A 15726-nucleotide genomic window follows, 5' to 3' on the forward strand; every position below is an offset into this window, starting at 1 on the left:
TATATCTAGAAAACTCAAAATGACTAATAATTTGAAATGGAGGGAGTATAATCTAACTTACTATCTAGGAACAACATGATAAAATGTAATATGACACTCAATAATCAAATATGAAATAAGAAAACAAGACCATAAGCTAGATTGTATAATCTGAGAGAAAACAAACGGGACCGTTAAAAATAACTAAAGTCCTTATCTAAATACTGAGTCATACTTCAACTACCCCAGCGTAAACACAAAGACTTTGGTGTTTATTAACTAGTAGGTCAAACAAGTGGCAAGTATACAATTTCCTCATCATAAGAAGAAAATGCCAATGGCCCTTAGACCAAGTGGTCAAGGCGAACCGGCGGCACCCCCACGGGCGGAGTTCGATTCCCCACGGGGACGAATTTCCGGGGCCGTGGGGTAAAAAAACCCCCTCGCTGGGCATGAGTAGGGGCTTGGGCCCAGTGGGCATAGGCCAGGATTCAGGAGGTTTCTCGGCCGGGGAGAAAGCCGTTGTCGCTTCCTCCTAAGGAAGAACGGATGGGGGCCGTCATACCCCACCCGGCTGAGTTTTTTAGTAGTGAAGAAAAGATTAAAAAACATTTTTTGCGTAGAAAAAGATTAAAAAACTAGTATACAGATAAGCTTGGCACCGTGGAGAGAGAGAGAGAGGTGACTATGGGCACGGCGAGACCGTGCTCGTGTCGACCCTTCTTTCGTCGACTGGAGTGACCGATCGAGTTGCAGTTTCCAAATTCCAAATCCCCGATCGAGCAGCGAGCGCGAGCGGGCGCCGATGACGATGGGGGCGGCGGCGCGCGCGGCGGCCGCGGACGCCGTGGTGACCTTCCTGTGGGTGCTGTGCGCCTCAGCGCTTGGCGCCGCCACGGCGGCCGTCACGTCGTTCCTCGGGGTGCAGGAGGGCGCCGGCGCCGGCCACTGCGCGCTCCTCGTCACGGCATGCCTCCTCGCGGCGCTCCTCTTCGCCTTCGACCGCCTCTGCGGCGCGCTCGGCGGCGCCAGCTTCAACCCCACCGACTTCGCTGCCTCCTACGCCGCCGGCCTCGACAGCCCCTCCCTCTTCTCCGTCGCGCTCCGCTTCCCGGCGCAGGTTGCGAGATCGATCGACTCCTTTTCCTTTCTCCCCTCATCACGTGCCCACCCACCCCCTCCATGAATCGAGTTGTCTTGTCAGGCCGCCGGCGCCGTGGGCGGCGCCCTGGCGATCTCGGAGCTGATGCCGGCGCAGTACAAGCACACGCTCGCGGCCGCGTGGCCCGCGCTCAAGGTGGATCCCCACACCGGCGCCCTCGCCGAAGGGGTGCTCACCTTCTTCGTCACCCTGGCCGTGCTCTGGGTCATCGTCAAGGGGCCCCGCTACACCGTCCTCAGGATCTTGATGCTCTCCGTCTCCATTGTCAGCCTCATCCTCGCCGGCGCAGAGTACACGGGGCCGTCCATGAACCCAGCCAACGTCAGTATCTTACCTTTCCTATTCAATCTCCATTCGATTTGCTTGTGCTTCGTTATTAATTTCCAATGTCAGTCCCCATCATTATCTTCAGGGAAAATTGCAACACCCTATATTATATCTTTCTTGCTGTCAATTTTGTTAACAAGCAAAAAAATTCTTTCAAAAAATAAAATTCTTTGTTCCACCAAAGTGAAGAACATGATTACATACTATGGCATATATAGATGCAGGGCATGAGACAAACCAAAGCAAATGCTTTCTTTCTGTATGCTCCTCCCTCTTTGGCTTGTGCACTTTTCAAAGTACCATTAACAAACCTAAGTACAAACAACCGGAGTGGGTATATAGAAATGAAATGCTAGCAATTATATGTTCTTGGGGATTGTCAGAGACTCAGGGCCAAAACTCATACCTTAGGACCACAAAGCTTTCTATTTTAGCTACTTAGGAAACCTTTTTTGTTAAAACATAAAAGATAACATGCTGTCAGAAGTATAGTTTACACATTTGGTACAAAATCACTCTTTTAATAATTATAGTTTGACATCATGATACTATTTAGAGAAAAAATATCTGGACAAATTGCAACGCCAAGTCTCCAAAGCATTTGTGCAGCAATTTCTGGTTATTAATTTTTCCTTTTGAATTGCCATCTGCGCCTGTGCAGTCCAGGTCTCCAAGATGCTTAAAGAGCAATCTTGGTCCCATCGACTCATTCATTCTTTCCTTTTTCTTTTTGCCAAAGTGAACACAGCACCATATTATCTTTATGAAAGACTCCCTCTATTTTCAAATACATGACATTTAGAATAAGCTAATTAGTGTCGTAAACTTCCTATACTAGCATAGATGCACGTGCGACATGCACGTGATTTAAAATCTAATTAGCTTTTAACATGTCCGCATTTGTACTATTAAGACTAATGAGAATGAAAATGAATCACAATCAATTCAATTATAGTCTAACATGGGTCGATTCAAGAAACCAGCTGCTTAATTTCATGGATGGACCAAATCTCACAATAATCATCTGCTAATTATTTATTATCACTAATTAATTAGGCTTATTAGATTTGTATCGCGATTTACAACCCATTTGTGCAAAAGGTTGTGTAAATAGATTTTATTCAATAATCCATGTATGTATCCAAATATTCGATGTGACGTTTTTTGGGTGTAAAATTTTAGGATCTAAACACATAGCAGAAGTCTCATGGTTATTCTTGCAAGAACTCTGAAGCACAAAAAAGGACTTTTTTTCCCTCAAAGGACACAAATAAGATCTATCGGTCTAAGCACAACTAATTAGATTACAACTATCACACAACTACCGGAGAAATCTATATTCATTCATGGTTACACGGACGGTGGACCCGTCGCTGCCACATTGTTTGGCATTGAAAGTCAGTAAACGGTGGGCTAATCAAATACGTGTCCGATCCTTAGGCTTGGTCAGAGCTCATCCTCAAGTCGATCGAAGCATCTATCATGTCTCCCTGGATCAAATACGTGTCCGATTCTTAATCTCGGTCAGAGCTCGTCCTTAAGTCCAAGCACCTATCGTGTCCCCCTGGATCTCCCGTAGCATCTGATCTAACACAGCACAGGCACGGGCGGGCGGGTATGAACGTATTAGGTGAGAAAAAATATTGTTTTTGGGCAGAAATATCCTCTAATATATGATTTCTATGGGTCTCCACCTCCTCCTACCTCCCTCAACTCCAACATGTGGGTCCAATGTGAGGGGTACGGCGGAGCCGATTTGAGTAACAAATATTTTCAATTATTTTCGATCTTTATAGTATAGACTTGAAAACCGTAGGAGTAACCAAATTAAATGTTTGTTAATATATAACTTTTTATTAAAAAATTGGAGACAGCCTTTTTGTTTAAAGTTAGGTATTTAGGGTGCATAAACATTATACTATAGTTTGTTCACTGAAATAATTTTATGATATTGTAATTTTGCTATTAGATTGAAGTAAAGTTATAAAAAGTAATAGTCAACGTTGTATCATTGAGACCATGACAAGTTAAATGTTGCAAATAAAACGAGGGGGGGAGCAATGTCACTGGGTTGCTTGCCATAGTAAGGTGTGATATTCAAAAGCCACTCAAATAGCTGGTTGTTACAGACCAATGCACCACCAGAAGTTCTGAACTTCTGTGTGTATCTATGCGCCATTTCAAAGTGATGGTCCTACCTGTAGCATCTCCAATATTAGTTACCTATTATCAATAATTGCTTATCCGTAGCACTACAAATAACCCATCTGCAGCCCCCAGTGGCAGCCATTGCCTTACTTTGGTTGTTCGGTGAACTGGTAAGAGTAAAGCTCGACTACTCAAGCCTTCTTGCTGTGAACTGAAATGACCCAAACCACAAGCACTTACTCAGCAAACAGCTACAGCAGTATCATATTGAAGCTTTTGGCTCTAGGTATACTTGAAGCACTCATGAAAGGGCAGCTAAACGACAATTTGTTGAAGTGAAGCCTAGGATAGATCTTAGTCCAAAGGAAATCACCACAAATGTAGATAGGTTCTTTTATCGATGACATTATGAAAGCATATTTCATACTTGTGTTGATTTTAAACGACATTAGATTTTTATAAGTATGATTCACACAGTATTGCTTCTGAATATATACTGTATGTTTACTGATCTGATAAGAACATATTTTAAGTTACTTTTCCTTTTAAGAAGCATCAAGATATATCTTTTGTTTGTCTCTATTTTCATAAAGTTTCCAAAACAAGCATTTGGTTTCCTAATTTCTTCATAATTTGTGTTTTGGTCAATTATCATGAACAGGCATTTGGCTGGGCATATGTTAACAATTGGCACAACACATGGGAGCAGCTATATGTGTACTGGATATGCCCCTTTATTGGGGCCATGCTTGCTGGGTGGGTCTTCAGAGCAGCGTTCCTACCATCGCCACCTAAGCCCAAGACCAAGAAAGCGTGATCAAGTTCAATCCTGGATTCAGATATAGTCATCATTTTGTTGTGGATGCTAGTTTTGAAGAAATCGGCAAACAGAGGAATATCAAATAAGCTTATGATGTATTTGATTTCCTCAACTTACCACAAACCTGGTGTTGTGCACTGTTGCATATTTGTCATCAATAATTTATTTGTATAATATGAATTTAGGTTAATCAATATGTCTTACTTGTCCTTTCTTTCTTTATGAGTATGACAAATTATCAACCTCAACTGAAAGTTATAAAAAAATTGCCCTTGGACATCTCATATATGTGGAGTTTGATGTATATCCAACATTGTTCAATGTTAGTTTTGCTACTGAATACTTAGTTACAAAATACCGCAAGTATAGAAATTTCATGTCTTGGTTTGTGGAAGAGAGAAACTCATTGAATATGAACAGAACAAATACCCTTGTATCCAACTCCAACCTAGTCCTACTAATGTGGCAGTTGGTTGAATCCCACATGTCAGCACCCCTATGTTGATTTTGATTAATTAAAGCCCATTCAAAAATGAATAGTTTATTGCCGCTAGCATGCTACAACCAATCAGCATGTATCCATAAAAAAACAGTATTAAGTAGCGCATGTCAACAAATTTAATGTGACTCATGATAGGGATGTCCAGGAGCAAAATTTCCTTAATTGAAACTTTCTCTACACTATAGAAAGATAAAAAACAATGGTACTTGGTATACTTCAATATGAGCTCAAATTATTGTAAGATCCTTCTAGGTCTTCTAATAGAGAAAGTTTCCTTATCTATCCCAAGGGCAAACTTTCCCCATTTCACACGTTGGGCCCTATACCAACTAGTGCATATCAGCGTATGTCATATAACAGCAACAAAAAAAAAATACTCTTTTGCTAGACTAGTAGAGATGCACATGCCACAAACATGTGTTGAGAAAAGATTATTTGAAAAAAAATTGATTACATCAATAACTACTAAAAAGTTAATTTAATTATATATTTTTCATATTGAAAGAAAATTCAATTACAGAAGATATCTATATCTATACTATAAAAGTTGAAACATTCTAAACCATTTTCCACCAACAATTAGTTTACCCACCATCTCACAAAATACCTCTTAATGGCCCATATGTAAGGACTAAATAGTTGACAGGAAGAGTTGGACCGACAAAATGCTGGTTTCCAGAGCGATTCCGCTCCGATCCCTTTTCTTTTGGCACTGAGCCGCTTTATACCCGCCGTTCCTTTTTTTGGCACCCAATCAACGGAAGCAACGCAGGAAATCAACGGGTCAACGGAGGAATCAACGGTGGAAACCAGAAACAATCAGAAGCCGCCGCGGCATCCGTCGCCGCCTCCCCGGACGAGCGGCACGCGGCCGCCGCCTCGCGCTCACCTGGGACACCTACTCCTGCGGCTTCCCCGCCATCGACGGCTGGCTCCGGTCGCCACCCTCGACGGCCTCCGGGAGCTCGAGCTCCACTGCCGCGCCCGCGACGCCAGGTTCGGCCGCGCCGGCTACGACGACACCCCCAGCCCGCTGCCGCTGCCCGAGCTCCTCCGCTTCTCGCCGACGCTACGACTGCTCTGCGTATCCTGCGACTGGTGTAGGCTCGACATCCCCTCCGCGCCGCCGCCACCGACGACGCACGCCCTCGGCCCGCGCGTGCCGCGCCGACGCAGCTGCCGAGCTGCGTGCGTCCCCCACCGGCGCGCGGCCTGCACGGACAACGCCGGACGCCGCCGGAACCCCAACAGTCGCGGAGATACGGTACAGTGCCGCAGGAGGTGGCCGTAACTCTGGCCAGAGAAACGTACCGGCACTGACGTTGGCGACGAAGCTCGGCCAAAACCCTGCATGACGACGCTCAGCCACAATTGAGGCAATCACGGTACGTGCCGACCACGATATTCAGTGAGCATCACTAGCAGTGTTTCCCTGAAATTTGAAGGAAATGCAATATTTGTTTTTGTATAGGATGTACCACTAACAACTAGATTCAAGCTACTGTAATAAATAGATGAGAGAACTCAAATTGTCACTAATTTTTTATTGCATTGAGCTAGATTAGGTTTCTGTGCATTGCAGTTTGAGTGAAGCACTTATCATGCAGGCCTATTGATGTGCATACTACAGAGGTAAATAATGTTAACAGTTCTATTTCTTTTTGTCACTCATGCTTTGAAGCTGTGAGTTCTGCTTGGGCAGGCTGTCTTTGTAGATGTCGGCTTTGATTGCCCCTTTCGCTAAATCTTTTCTTTAGTGGTAGGTCTTTGACTATTTGCTCCTTCAAAGCAGTGATTGGCTTCTGCTAAGCATAGGCCTTGTTCGTGTTGAGGGTGAGGTGAGATCTGAATTTCACGAAGCTCCATAGATTTATCATATTCTTATTCCATTTCTCCCATGGATAAAAATATAAAATATTGTCAGAGTAGTTACTTTAGTAGATAACGTGACCAATAATTGTAATGGATAAGCTTATAGATAATATCTCCACCTATATTCTCAGATTGAATGAAATGATGCTATGTCCTTGAAGCAAATGCAATATTTGCTTTTGTATAGAAGACTAGCAGGTTGCCGTGTACTCTGGAGCAATTATCCGAAGAGAAAATTTACTAGCTACTCTACAATGGATCAACGTCCACCGCTTGGAGATATAACGAACGCACCCAAACAGGTTTTGCGTTCTAATATTAATAAAAGAGCAAGAATTCATGAAGACGGTGAGTTCCACAATATCCTCTGATGATGCATTCTGTTTTCAAATAAAATTTACGCGTGAATTGCTGTGCAGATGATGAACTGAGAAACATAAGGCATCAAAAAGCTAGAGATTGCTATGCAAATATGCCATTTGATAAGAAGGCACTTAATGCAAGGAAAAGGGAAAACTATGATCGAAGTAAGGCGGAGAAGCAATCAGGAGGTTCGTTATCATGTTTTGTTTGTTCCAATGACATGTTTGTTCAAGAAGAAAGAATAGAGATAACAATAATTTATTTGCTGGTCCATACTGCATGTGGGACTAGAATTATATTTCAAATTATTTACTTATGTGACAGATGTCCTTTTATGAGATTATTCTTATATATATTCTTGTTAGAATTTTATTGAGTGTGAATAAGATTATATATATATATATATATATATTGTGAAGTATGTTTAAGTTTTATTATTCTAAAATAATATTTGTGTCTCAGTTTACAATTACTCTGTATTAGTATTACTCCTTATTATTTTGTACTCTATACTATAATAGCTACTGCATAATAATATTTTTAAATATAATTATTCTTTAAACACGTGCCTGTGGCACGTGCACATCCACTAGTATATATAACGAACATGACTCCATTTAGGCCATTTCGATTGATTTTGGTGATCGAGTGATAACGCAATCAATGAGACTAACAAATTTGCAAAATCATATTTGTAGGAATTTTTAGGTCCCATGGATGATGTTCAAACCATATCTGAGACGTCCAAATGACCGCTACGACGAGTTGGACAAGTAGGAGGAAACTGGATTTTCTGTACCACCAGAAGTTCCGGTGGGCCATCGGATCATCCGATGGCCCCCTGACCGGAAGGTCCGACGCCTTAGGATGGTGCTAATATTCACTGGTGTTTGAATTCAGTTGGAAGTCTCTTTATGATCGGAAGTTCTGATGCCCCCCAATATTAGGCATCAGACTAAGCACCAGACTTTCACACAGAGAGCATGTCAAGGATGCAGCAGCAGAGCCTTCATCACCAGAAAGTCCGATGCCCATCGGAGGAAGGCGTTGAAGCAATGACGTCAGCATCTCAGGGAAGCTGATCAGGAATCTCTTCGGCACCGGAAAGTCCGATGCCCCGTCGGAGCAATGCATCAAATCTTCCGATGGCTACCACGTCAGCTCTCAGACCGCCAACGACTACTATTCAGGCGCAGTGTGACTGGAAGGTCGGACGACCCCCCCCCCCCATCGGAAGTTCCGATGCGTACGCAAAAAAAGGGGACAACGGCTACAAACGGCTACTTCGAGTTGGTGGCCTATATAAGTGCCTCACTCCGGCCATTTTCAAGTTGCTGGAGTTCAGAGAACCTACACTCACACTAGAGAAGTTCTCCAAGCCAACCAAAGAGCTACTTGATCAAATCCTTAGGTTTAGCACAAGCTTTGAGAGTGTTAGTGCTAGATTAGCTCTTGAGTGAGTGAGTGAGCAAGGTGTTGTGCCTTGTGCTATGGTTCTAGAGTGAACCAACACTTGTACTCGGTGTGCCGGTCATCCTTGGAGTCTTGGTGGCTCTTTGGCAACATCAACGAGCCTCCATCTTGGTGTGCAACGACATCGACATCTTTGTGCGGGGGACGTGGAGACCCTCATCCTTCGTGGAGAAGCTCCTTAGTGGAACCCGGGACCAAGGTGACTGTGGTGACTTGCAAGCCTTGGTGACAACGCAAGAAGAGTCCCGGAAGAGACTTGGTGGCCGAGAAGTGATACTCTTGATAGAGTGCTTCAACAACCTGGAGTAGGAGCGGCTTTGTGCCTAACCGAACCACAGGATAAATCTCACATCAAGAGTTTGCTTTCTCTCATCCCTATTTAAGCTTCTGCATTTCTTATTGTAACTTGTGTGACTTTAATTTCATAGAGTAGCATCAAGCTATGATTGGCTATAGGTTGCAAAACTTGTATTGGGATGAGAGTTTCACACTAGTTGAACCATAGTTGCACACCTAGATAGGATGATTTAGTTTATATTTTGTGCAAATTAGTTGGAGCCATATGTTAAGATTTTCATTTGCCTAATTCACCCCTCCTCCTCTTAGGCTATGAGCACCCGATTCCTTTCAATATATCTACACAGTGATCCCTATGCATTTATTGGCCTTTGTATGAAAGTTTATTGGTCGGTCAATATATTTCCTAATTGGATGGACCAAGATTATAAAAGTTAATCCCCGAACATAGCCTATCTGTTTTCAAATGGAGTTGAATCAATTAGCTTGATAGGCAAGTCTCTCACCTCTTTGAATTTATTTCCAAAATAATAGGCAAGTCTCTCGCCTCCTCTAATTTTTTTTTCCAAAATGATAGGGAATCTTCTTATCTTATTTTTCCAAAATGATAAGAAATTAGCATTAGTTAGCCCTATGATTAAGGGGGTGGAGAGGGAAGGCATGGGGCAGGTGGAGGGGTTGCGGTTGGATCGACGGGTGAGCTTATAGGTGAAAAAAATTTGACTTTTGAGTATATTTATTTTGTAAAGTGTGGTTTCGAGGCTTTCTCCTAACTTTGGTACTCTCTTAGCCCTGACAAGTGGTCCTCTACGAGGAATACGGTGGGCCTAATTTTGATAAGAAAGGGTTTCAATTATTCTTTCATCCTTTACAGTATAGATTGCATCCACCGACAAAATGACTAGCGCAACTTAATTTGTACCTCTAGGGCCGGCTTCTAGATAGATAGGGGTGTTGTTGACCTCTAGGGACAATGAGGGTCGGTGAGCTCTAGGACAACAGGCACTGGTGCTAACGACCACGCAATGTGCAACGTTAGAAGGGAAGGGAGAACAAGGGAATGCGGGCAGTGATGACCAGGGAAACACAGATGATGTGGGACGCCGGTGACCTAAGACGTGATTTCAACATTCTGATGAACAACACATTCTGCCTAACCAACAACATAAAACTGCTATTAGAACAAACATTGCAACATGGGTAGGAGGCCGACCTTGACGATGAATGCGACGTCCTGTTGCTCTTGTGGCAGTAAATGCTTGGCATAGCTTTAGCCCCCTTCTGATCGGCTGAGAGGTTCTATCTTGAAAGAAAAAATCAGATGGTAGCAGCTTCTTGGCGCGGTAGTGGCAACAATAGGGTGAACGATTAACCCTAGAGGTGTATGGTTTTATGGGTGCGGTGACGGAAGGCAGGGAGACATCATGCTTTTGGAAAGGCTTTCTGCACAATCAGGGAACCTACAATTAGCCCTTTGATTGATTGATTGATAGGGATATCTTGATTTAGTGTGGTAAGAATTTATACCCCTTCATTTATACTACTCTATTTTCTATTTATCCGTATAAGTGATTCATATGTAAGGAAAGAAATATCCATAAGTCTAGTTTGTGCATAAGGAAAGAAATATGCAAGGATAAATTTTCTCCCTTAACAGCGTGCGTCTTGATGTTGCAATCATCCCCTTGATTGATTGATAAGGATATCTTAATATATTTAGTATGGAAAGAATCTATTCTACTTAATTTATGCACCTCCATTTATGCTACTCTATTTCCTATTGTGCATAAGGAAAGAAATATGTGGGGATCAATTTTCTCTCTTAATTATGCGTGTGAGGGTGCTCCATGCCCTGGGTACATTGGATGGGTATGTACAAGGCTTTGGTGAAAAAAAATTGTTTTTGCTTTTGGGTGGAAATATTTCCTTCTATCAATTTCATGGTTCTCCATCCCCTTTCTCAAACTTTTGGGCTGTCAAAAGGGGATCTCTGTGAGGAGTAAGTTGGGTCTAATTTTGATGAAAAAAGATTTCAATTCTTTCAACTTTTATGGTATAGAGATACATGAGATATTCTAATTGATGTTTGGTGGCATATTACGTTAGAGCATGATTATTATTCACTCGTTACAAAGGAGGAAGTCGAGCTAAACATCCATTGATGTGTCGCCCATATTTAAATTTTTACTAGCTCATGTACCATCATCTTTCCATTTTAATCTTTTTGATTCATTAACTCTCCACCATCAATCTCAATGAACATCAATTCCTTTCCTATTTAATCTCTTAGATTCATTAACTCTTTAACTTTGATATCAATGCACATCAAATCCTTCCCTATTTTAATCTCTTTGATTCACATTAACACTATAACTTCAATCTCAATGCACTAGATGACTCTGTATATAGCCAAGGAGATATTGAAACTTCAAATAATTCTAGTACAACATATACAAGTTCAAGTACTATAACTCAAATAAATATCAAGACTGAAATTTCGCAATATTATATAGGGAAAAATTCATTTAACCTCCTTGAATAATCCAATTTGTTCATTTGATCCTTGAAATTTTCACTCAATTTAATTCCTCAACTAGTGGAGATGTACGTGCCACATGCACATATTTAATTTTCCTTCCATCAAGCAACGATGTCATTTATTTTTCTTCTAAAAATAATACACGTCTTTCTTTTCCATCCACAAAACAATGATGTCAATTATTATCTTTCTGAAACAAATAGTGACGCAAATTATGGATGAACAATGATGTCAATTATTATCTTTTTGAAATAAATAATTACGCAAATTATGGATAATTGCATGTGCAAAACGAAAGTAAAGGGTGTGCCAAAGAAAACTAATATGCGGGTACAAGAGGTGGGTATAGGAAATTAATTTGCAAAAAGTATTAGCATTTCGGTGGAATCATTTTTCTTGTATTAAAAAAATGGGTCACCATCCCTTTTCGTCAAACATCTGGATCTGACAAGTGGAACCTCCATGAGGGGTACGGTGGGTCTAATCTTGGTAGAAAGAGTTTCAGTTATATAGAAAAGTATTTCAATCAGTCTATCAAATGGGATACATATTTTTTCTTACCATATAACTTAATTATTAGTTTAAAAAATTCTTGGGATGGTAAGGGACATGAGTTGTAAATATTTTAGTTATTTATGGGGTGATAGAGGAAATTCAATACAATTTGAAACACTTATGGAAGTAATTTAGGGGAGCAAATTGAGCTAATTTTTTTTTTGAAGGGTCAATTAGGAAAAAAGATTATCCTAGACACTAAAATATGTTCCTTCGATTATTTATAAATAATATTTTTGTGCTAGAAAATGAGATTTTATTTTCTTTTAATAACTTTATTTTTTCTTCATATATATATATAGGACACCGCTATTCAATACCCAGGGTATGGAATACTTATTCCGTACCCGAGCCAAACCTCTGGCGTCCACCCGAGCGCGCGGCTCGCGGCCGCCTGGCTCACGTACGTTTTCCTCCGCGCCAGCGGCTAGTGCGGTTCCTTGGTGCCGCGTGACCGAGCGTCCCGCTCTGGTTTTTTTTTCTGCTGCGGTTTTTTGGGCGCTGCTGCGTCCACACGTTCTGCTGCAGTTTTTTGGGCGCGTCATTGTATCAGTTTTACACGATTTTTTCACTATTAAAAAACGTAGGTCAGGGCTCTGATGGCCTAGGCCCCAAGGTACGGTGCGTTGCACAGTGGTAGAAAGAGACGGTAAACATGCATAATTATTCTTTCCCTTATAAGTGCTATTTATCGCTTGAGGGCGTCAAGTTTTTACGAGAAAGACTAACAAAATTACGCACTAATCAACTAACTAAATGAGCTAAATATATGAATAAAATAAAATAAGGATTAGCAGCTAGAAATTTTGAACAAAGTATACATGAAAGAATTTATATATCATATGCACCGGGATGCCTTGGAAATCATATTACAGGCACACAAATGTATGTCTCGGAAAGATATAAACGATGACGCTAGCAAGATTTTTCTACATTTCCCTCAGAGATGTTTCAGCTTTCACCAGCATCTGACATAACAGCGAGTTTGGATGTCTTCCATAATGCAAACAAATGTCAAACTTGCTTGTTATGACCAATCTGCTCTAATGTGATCCTGGTGCAGAGATTACTCGATGCTCTCACACCTGCAATGTGTCCTAAGCAAAGTAAAAGTCAAGAACCTTAAATCTGTAAGAATACCGTGAATAAGATCCATGAACAATAGTGTTCACCAGCTGAACTGAAGATGTAAATTGTTTAAGTCAAACTACACAAATCCAAATGTACTTCCACGAACCAGAGATTGCTTAATTTAATGGTGAAAGTAAAATGGTTGGCAAATATGCCAACTTGAATACCCAATCTAGCTCAACATGATTAAATTGCCGTTGTGAGTTCTCATAGTCATCTAATATTTTCTTAACCGTGGAATATACTGTTCTAAAAAAACTGTGGAATGTACTAGCATAATACATATACATAGCATTAAAACAAACAAAAGCACAACAGGCTCATAATCTATTCTGCCTAAAATAAATAGACATGGGTAGATGCAAATGTAATTGTGCTTAGTATATTGCAAATTGATCAAATTTTCAAAAAAAACAATCAGATGCATGTACATGCCTAGTTTTTCAGCCAGCATTCACTTCCACAGAATCGTCAGCTCACAGAAATTGATCAGCAAAGAATAATTGATCTATAAAAGAAGCCGACTAAAAGAATTGGCATTTAATCAGTTTGAGAAATCACATTTTCTATAACGAAGCATTCGTGGTACTGTATAAGTAGATTAATTTGGAACATTATTGGGTATTGGGTAGTAAACCAGAGATACATCAATGATAGAGGCATTGAACTGCTAAAATTTTCCTTATTTATGTGCTAGTTAATTACAGGGATGATAGGATGGAAGCATAGTAGATGGCATAATGAATCTTAACCTGACAAAAATAAAGATTCTTTTTGCATCAATGGTACTGTTGGGGAAAAAGCATAGCTAAAACAGGAGATCCAGATTAAACTAGGAGGGGCCAACAGATCTGCTTATAAGAGGATAAAATCCAGTGCATGCAAGATTAAACACACAATCTTTTAAATGGGGACCTCAAAAACACAACATCGGCAGAACCACCTCTTCATCGATGAATGATCGAAATGAACAGCTAGAAAATCTATAAGTAAAAAAGTTTAGTTTCAAAGGTAATCCATTAGAAACAAAAAGTCTAAATCTAATTGCAGAAACTATTATTGGATAGCATAGTCGATGTATTTAGCTAATTCAAAATTCAAAACACTGTCAATATTATCTTGGGTTGAATGGATGGTCCTGGCACTCAGCAGCTCAAAAGAGGATGTTCTACAACTGTATTCAGATCAGAGCCTGCAGAGGTTGGGGGTGCTAGTTGCGTCTAGCTCCTAGGGTAGGGACGTGCGCCGGCAGCTGGACCTATTCCAAAAGAGCAAATTCCTAACACTACACTAGTAGTCAAGTAGCCATGAGAAATCGAGCAACATGGAATAGGATAGTGGAGGGGATGGAAGGGCTTCGAGCAGCAGGGAGGAAACCTTAGAAGAAATCGACAGCTTCAGGTGATGATGATGGAGCCAGGCGCCGCAACCCCGCAAGTTGACCTTGTCGTTTCAGACACTCGACGCTGAACCTGGCCGAGTGGGCCGTCGCCGGTGCCGGTGGGAGCGATGGACTGACGCTGATGATACACTGCCAAGAAAAGCGCATCAGACTAAGCTAATGCTCGATGCTTGCATGAATCGTCCAGATCCACCACGGGAATTGAGAAAAACAATTAATTTCAACTGAACGAATGGGAGACGAAAAATCATACACTCCCTACCTCATTGATTTGCATAATAAGCAGAAGCGGCAGGCGCTCGTCCTCCTCCCTGCCGCCACTTCCGCCTGTGTCTTCTTGCAGGCGCAGTCGCCGCGTGAGCTGCTTGGCGCCCGAGGCCCCACGCTAGGAGGTGGATCTGCTCGAGGAAGGCATGGCGGAGGCCAGTTTGACGACCCGCATGGGCGCGCGCACTGACCCCGTGGCCTGCCAGCCGGAGATCCTCTGCCCTGCTGGCGAGGGAGATGGAGCAAGCGCAGCGAGCGGCGCCGGTGCCGCGTCTTTGGCCGCGGCAGCCGCCTTGTTCTCCGGCAATCGGGCGGCACCGAGGGCGAGGTGGACGCAGCCGCCTTGTTCTCCGGCGATCGGGCGGCCCTGAGGTGGACGGCTCCGGCGGATCTTGGGGGCCGTCACCGCCGATCCAGAAAAGTGGAGAGAACCTGAATCAACGCACATGAGGAATCGAGTAAAGCGGTGAATAGGAGACAAATTGACGCACCAGAAGACAAACCGACGGGAGGCTGAGACGCGCCAGGATGGGGGTGGTACGGCGCCGGAGTTGGGGACGCGTCTCGTGGGTGAAGGAGCGCCGACGACAGGTTGATGCGGCGCCGCCAGGATCCGAACTGGGCGCCTGTATTGGGGTCGCGTCTGAAGGTGGGAGCGGCGAATTGGTGCTAGGATTGGGGGCGCGAATCGGAGCTGGACGCCGGGATCGGGGGCGAGTCTGGGGAAGAAGGAATGGCAACAGCAGGGATCCGAGCTGGGCGGTTTTGGTGGTGCGGCGTCGGGGTCTGGGCGGGGGGGGGGGGGGGGGGGGGGGGGGGGCTTATCTGAGTGAAGAAGACCGAGCAGCCCTCTATCCAGTTTTACCTTTTCTCTTTCTTTTTCTTCTAT

General features: G+C 42.6%; 1 protein-coding gene and 1 long non-coding RNA gene across 4 annotated transcripts; one reads left to right on the plus strand and one right to left on the minus strand.

The window, feature by feature from the left end:
• The first annotated feature begins 650 nt into the window (after window positions 1–650).
• LOC120686887 (aquaporin SIP1-1-like) lies at window positions 651–4648 on the plus strand. The gene is made up of 3 exons (XM_039969080.1): window positions 651–1099; window positions 1184–1462; window positions 4278–4648. The coding sequence occupies exons 1-3, from the start codon at window positions 785–787 to the stop codon at window positions 4431–4433; spliced, it is 750 nt and encodes a 249-aa protein (XP_039825014.1). The 5' UTR covers window positions 651–784; the 3' UTR covers window positions 4434–4648.
• Window positions 4649–12807: 8159 nt separating this feature from the next.
• On the minus strand, window positions 12808–15629 carry LOC120686281. 3 transcript variants are annotated; one of them, XR_005680118.1, is made up of 4 exons: window positions 15329–15629; window positions 14833–15269; window positions 14546–14699; window positions 12808–13134 (listed from the first exon to the last, which is right to left on the minus strand). It is a non-coding gene; the product is annotated as an uncharacterized LOC120686281 (long non-coding RNA). The 3 variants fall into 3 exon arrangements; XR_005680119.1 differs by having other exon boundaries at window positions 15341–15623; XR_005680117.1 differs by having other exon boundaries at window positions 14833–15623.
• Between the last annotated feature and the right edge of the window lie 97 nt (window positions 15630–15726).

This window comes from Panicum virgatum, chromosome 8N (assembly GCF_016808335.1).
Source record: "Panicum virgatum strain AP13 chromosome 8N, P.virgatum_v5, whole genome shotgun sequence".
NCBI classification, from domain to species: domain Eukaryota; kingdom Viridiplantae; phylum Streptophyta; class Magnoliopsida; order Poales; family Poaceae; genus Panicum; species Panicum virgatum.

What these genes read in the sequence shown, in the direction of transcription:
- LOC120686887 (XM_039969080.1), top strand. Translation starts at nt 785, where the DNA reads ATGACGATGGGGGCGGCGGCGCGCGCGGCGGCCGCGGACGCCGTGGTG. An exon ending in CGCTCCGCTTCCCGGCGCAG is followed by an intron (nt 1,100 to 1,183) that starts GTTGCGAGATCG and finishes TTGTCTTGTCAG; the next exon opens with GCCGCCGGCGCCGTGGGCGG. An exon ending in CGTCCATGAACCCAGCCAAC is followed by an intron (nt 1,463 to 4,277) that starts GTCAGTATCTTA and finishes TATCATGAACAG; the next exon opens with GCATTTGGCTGGGCATATGT.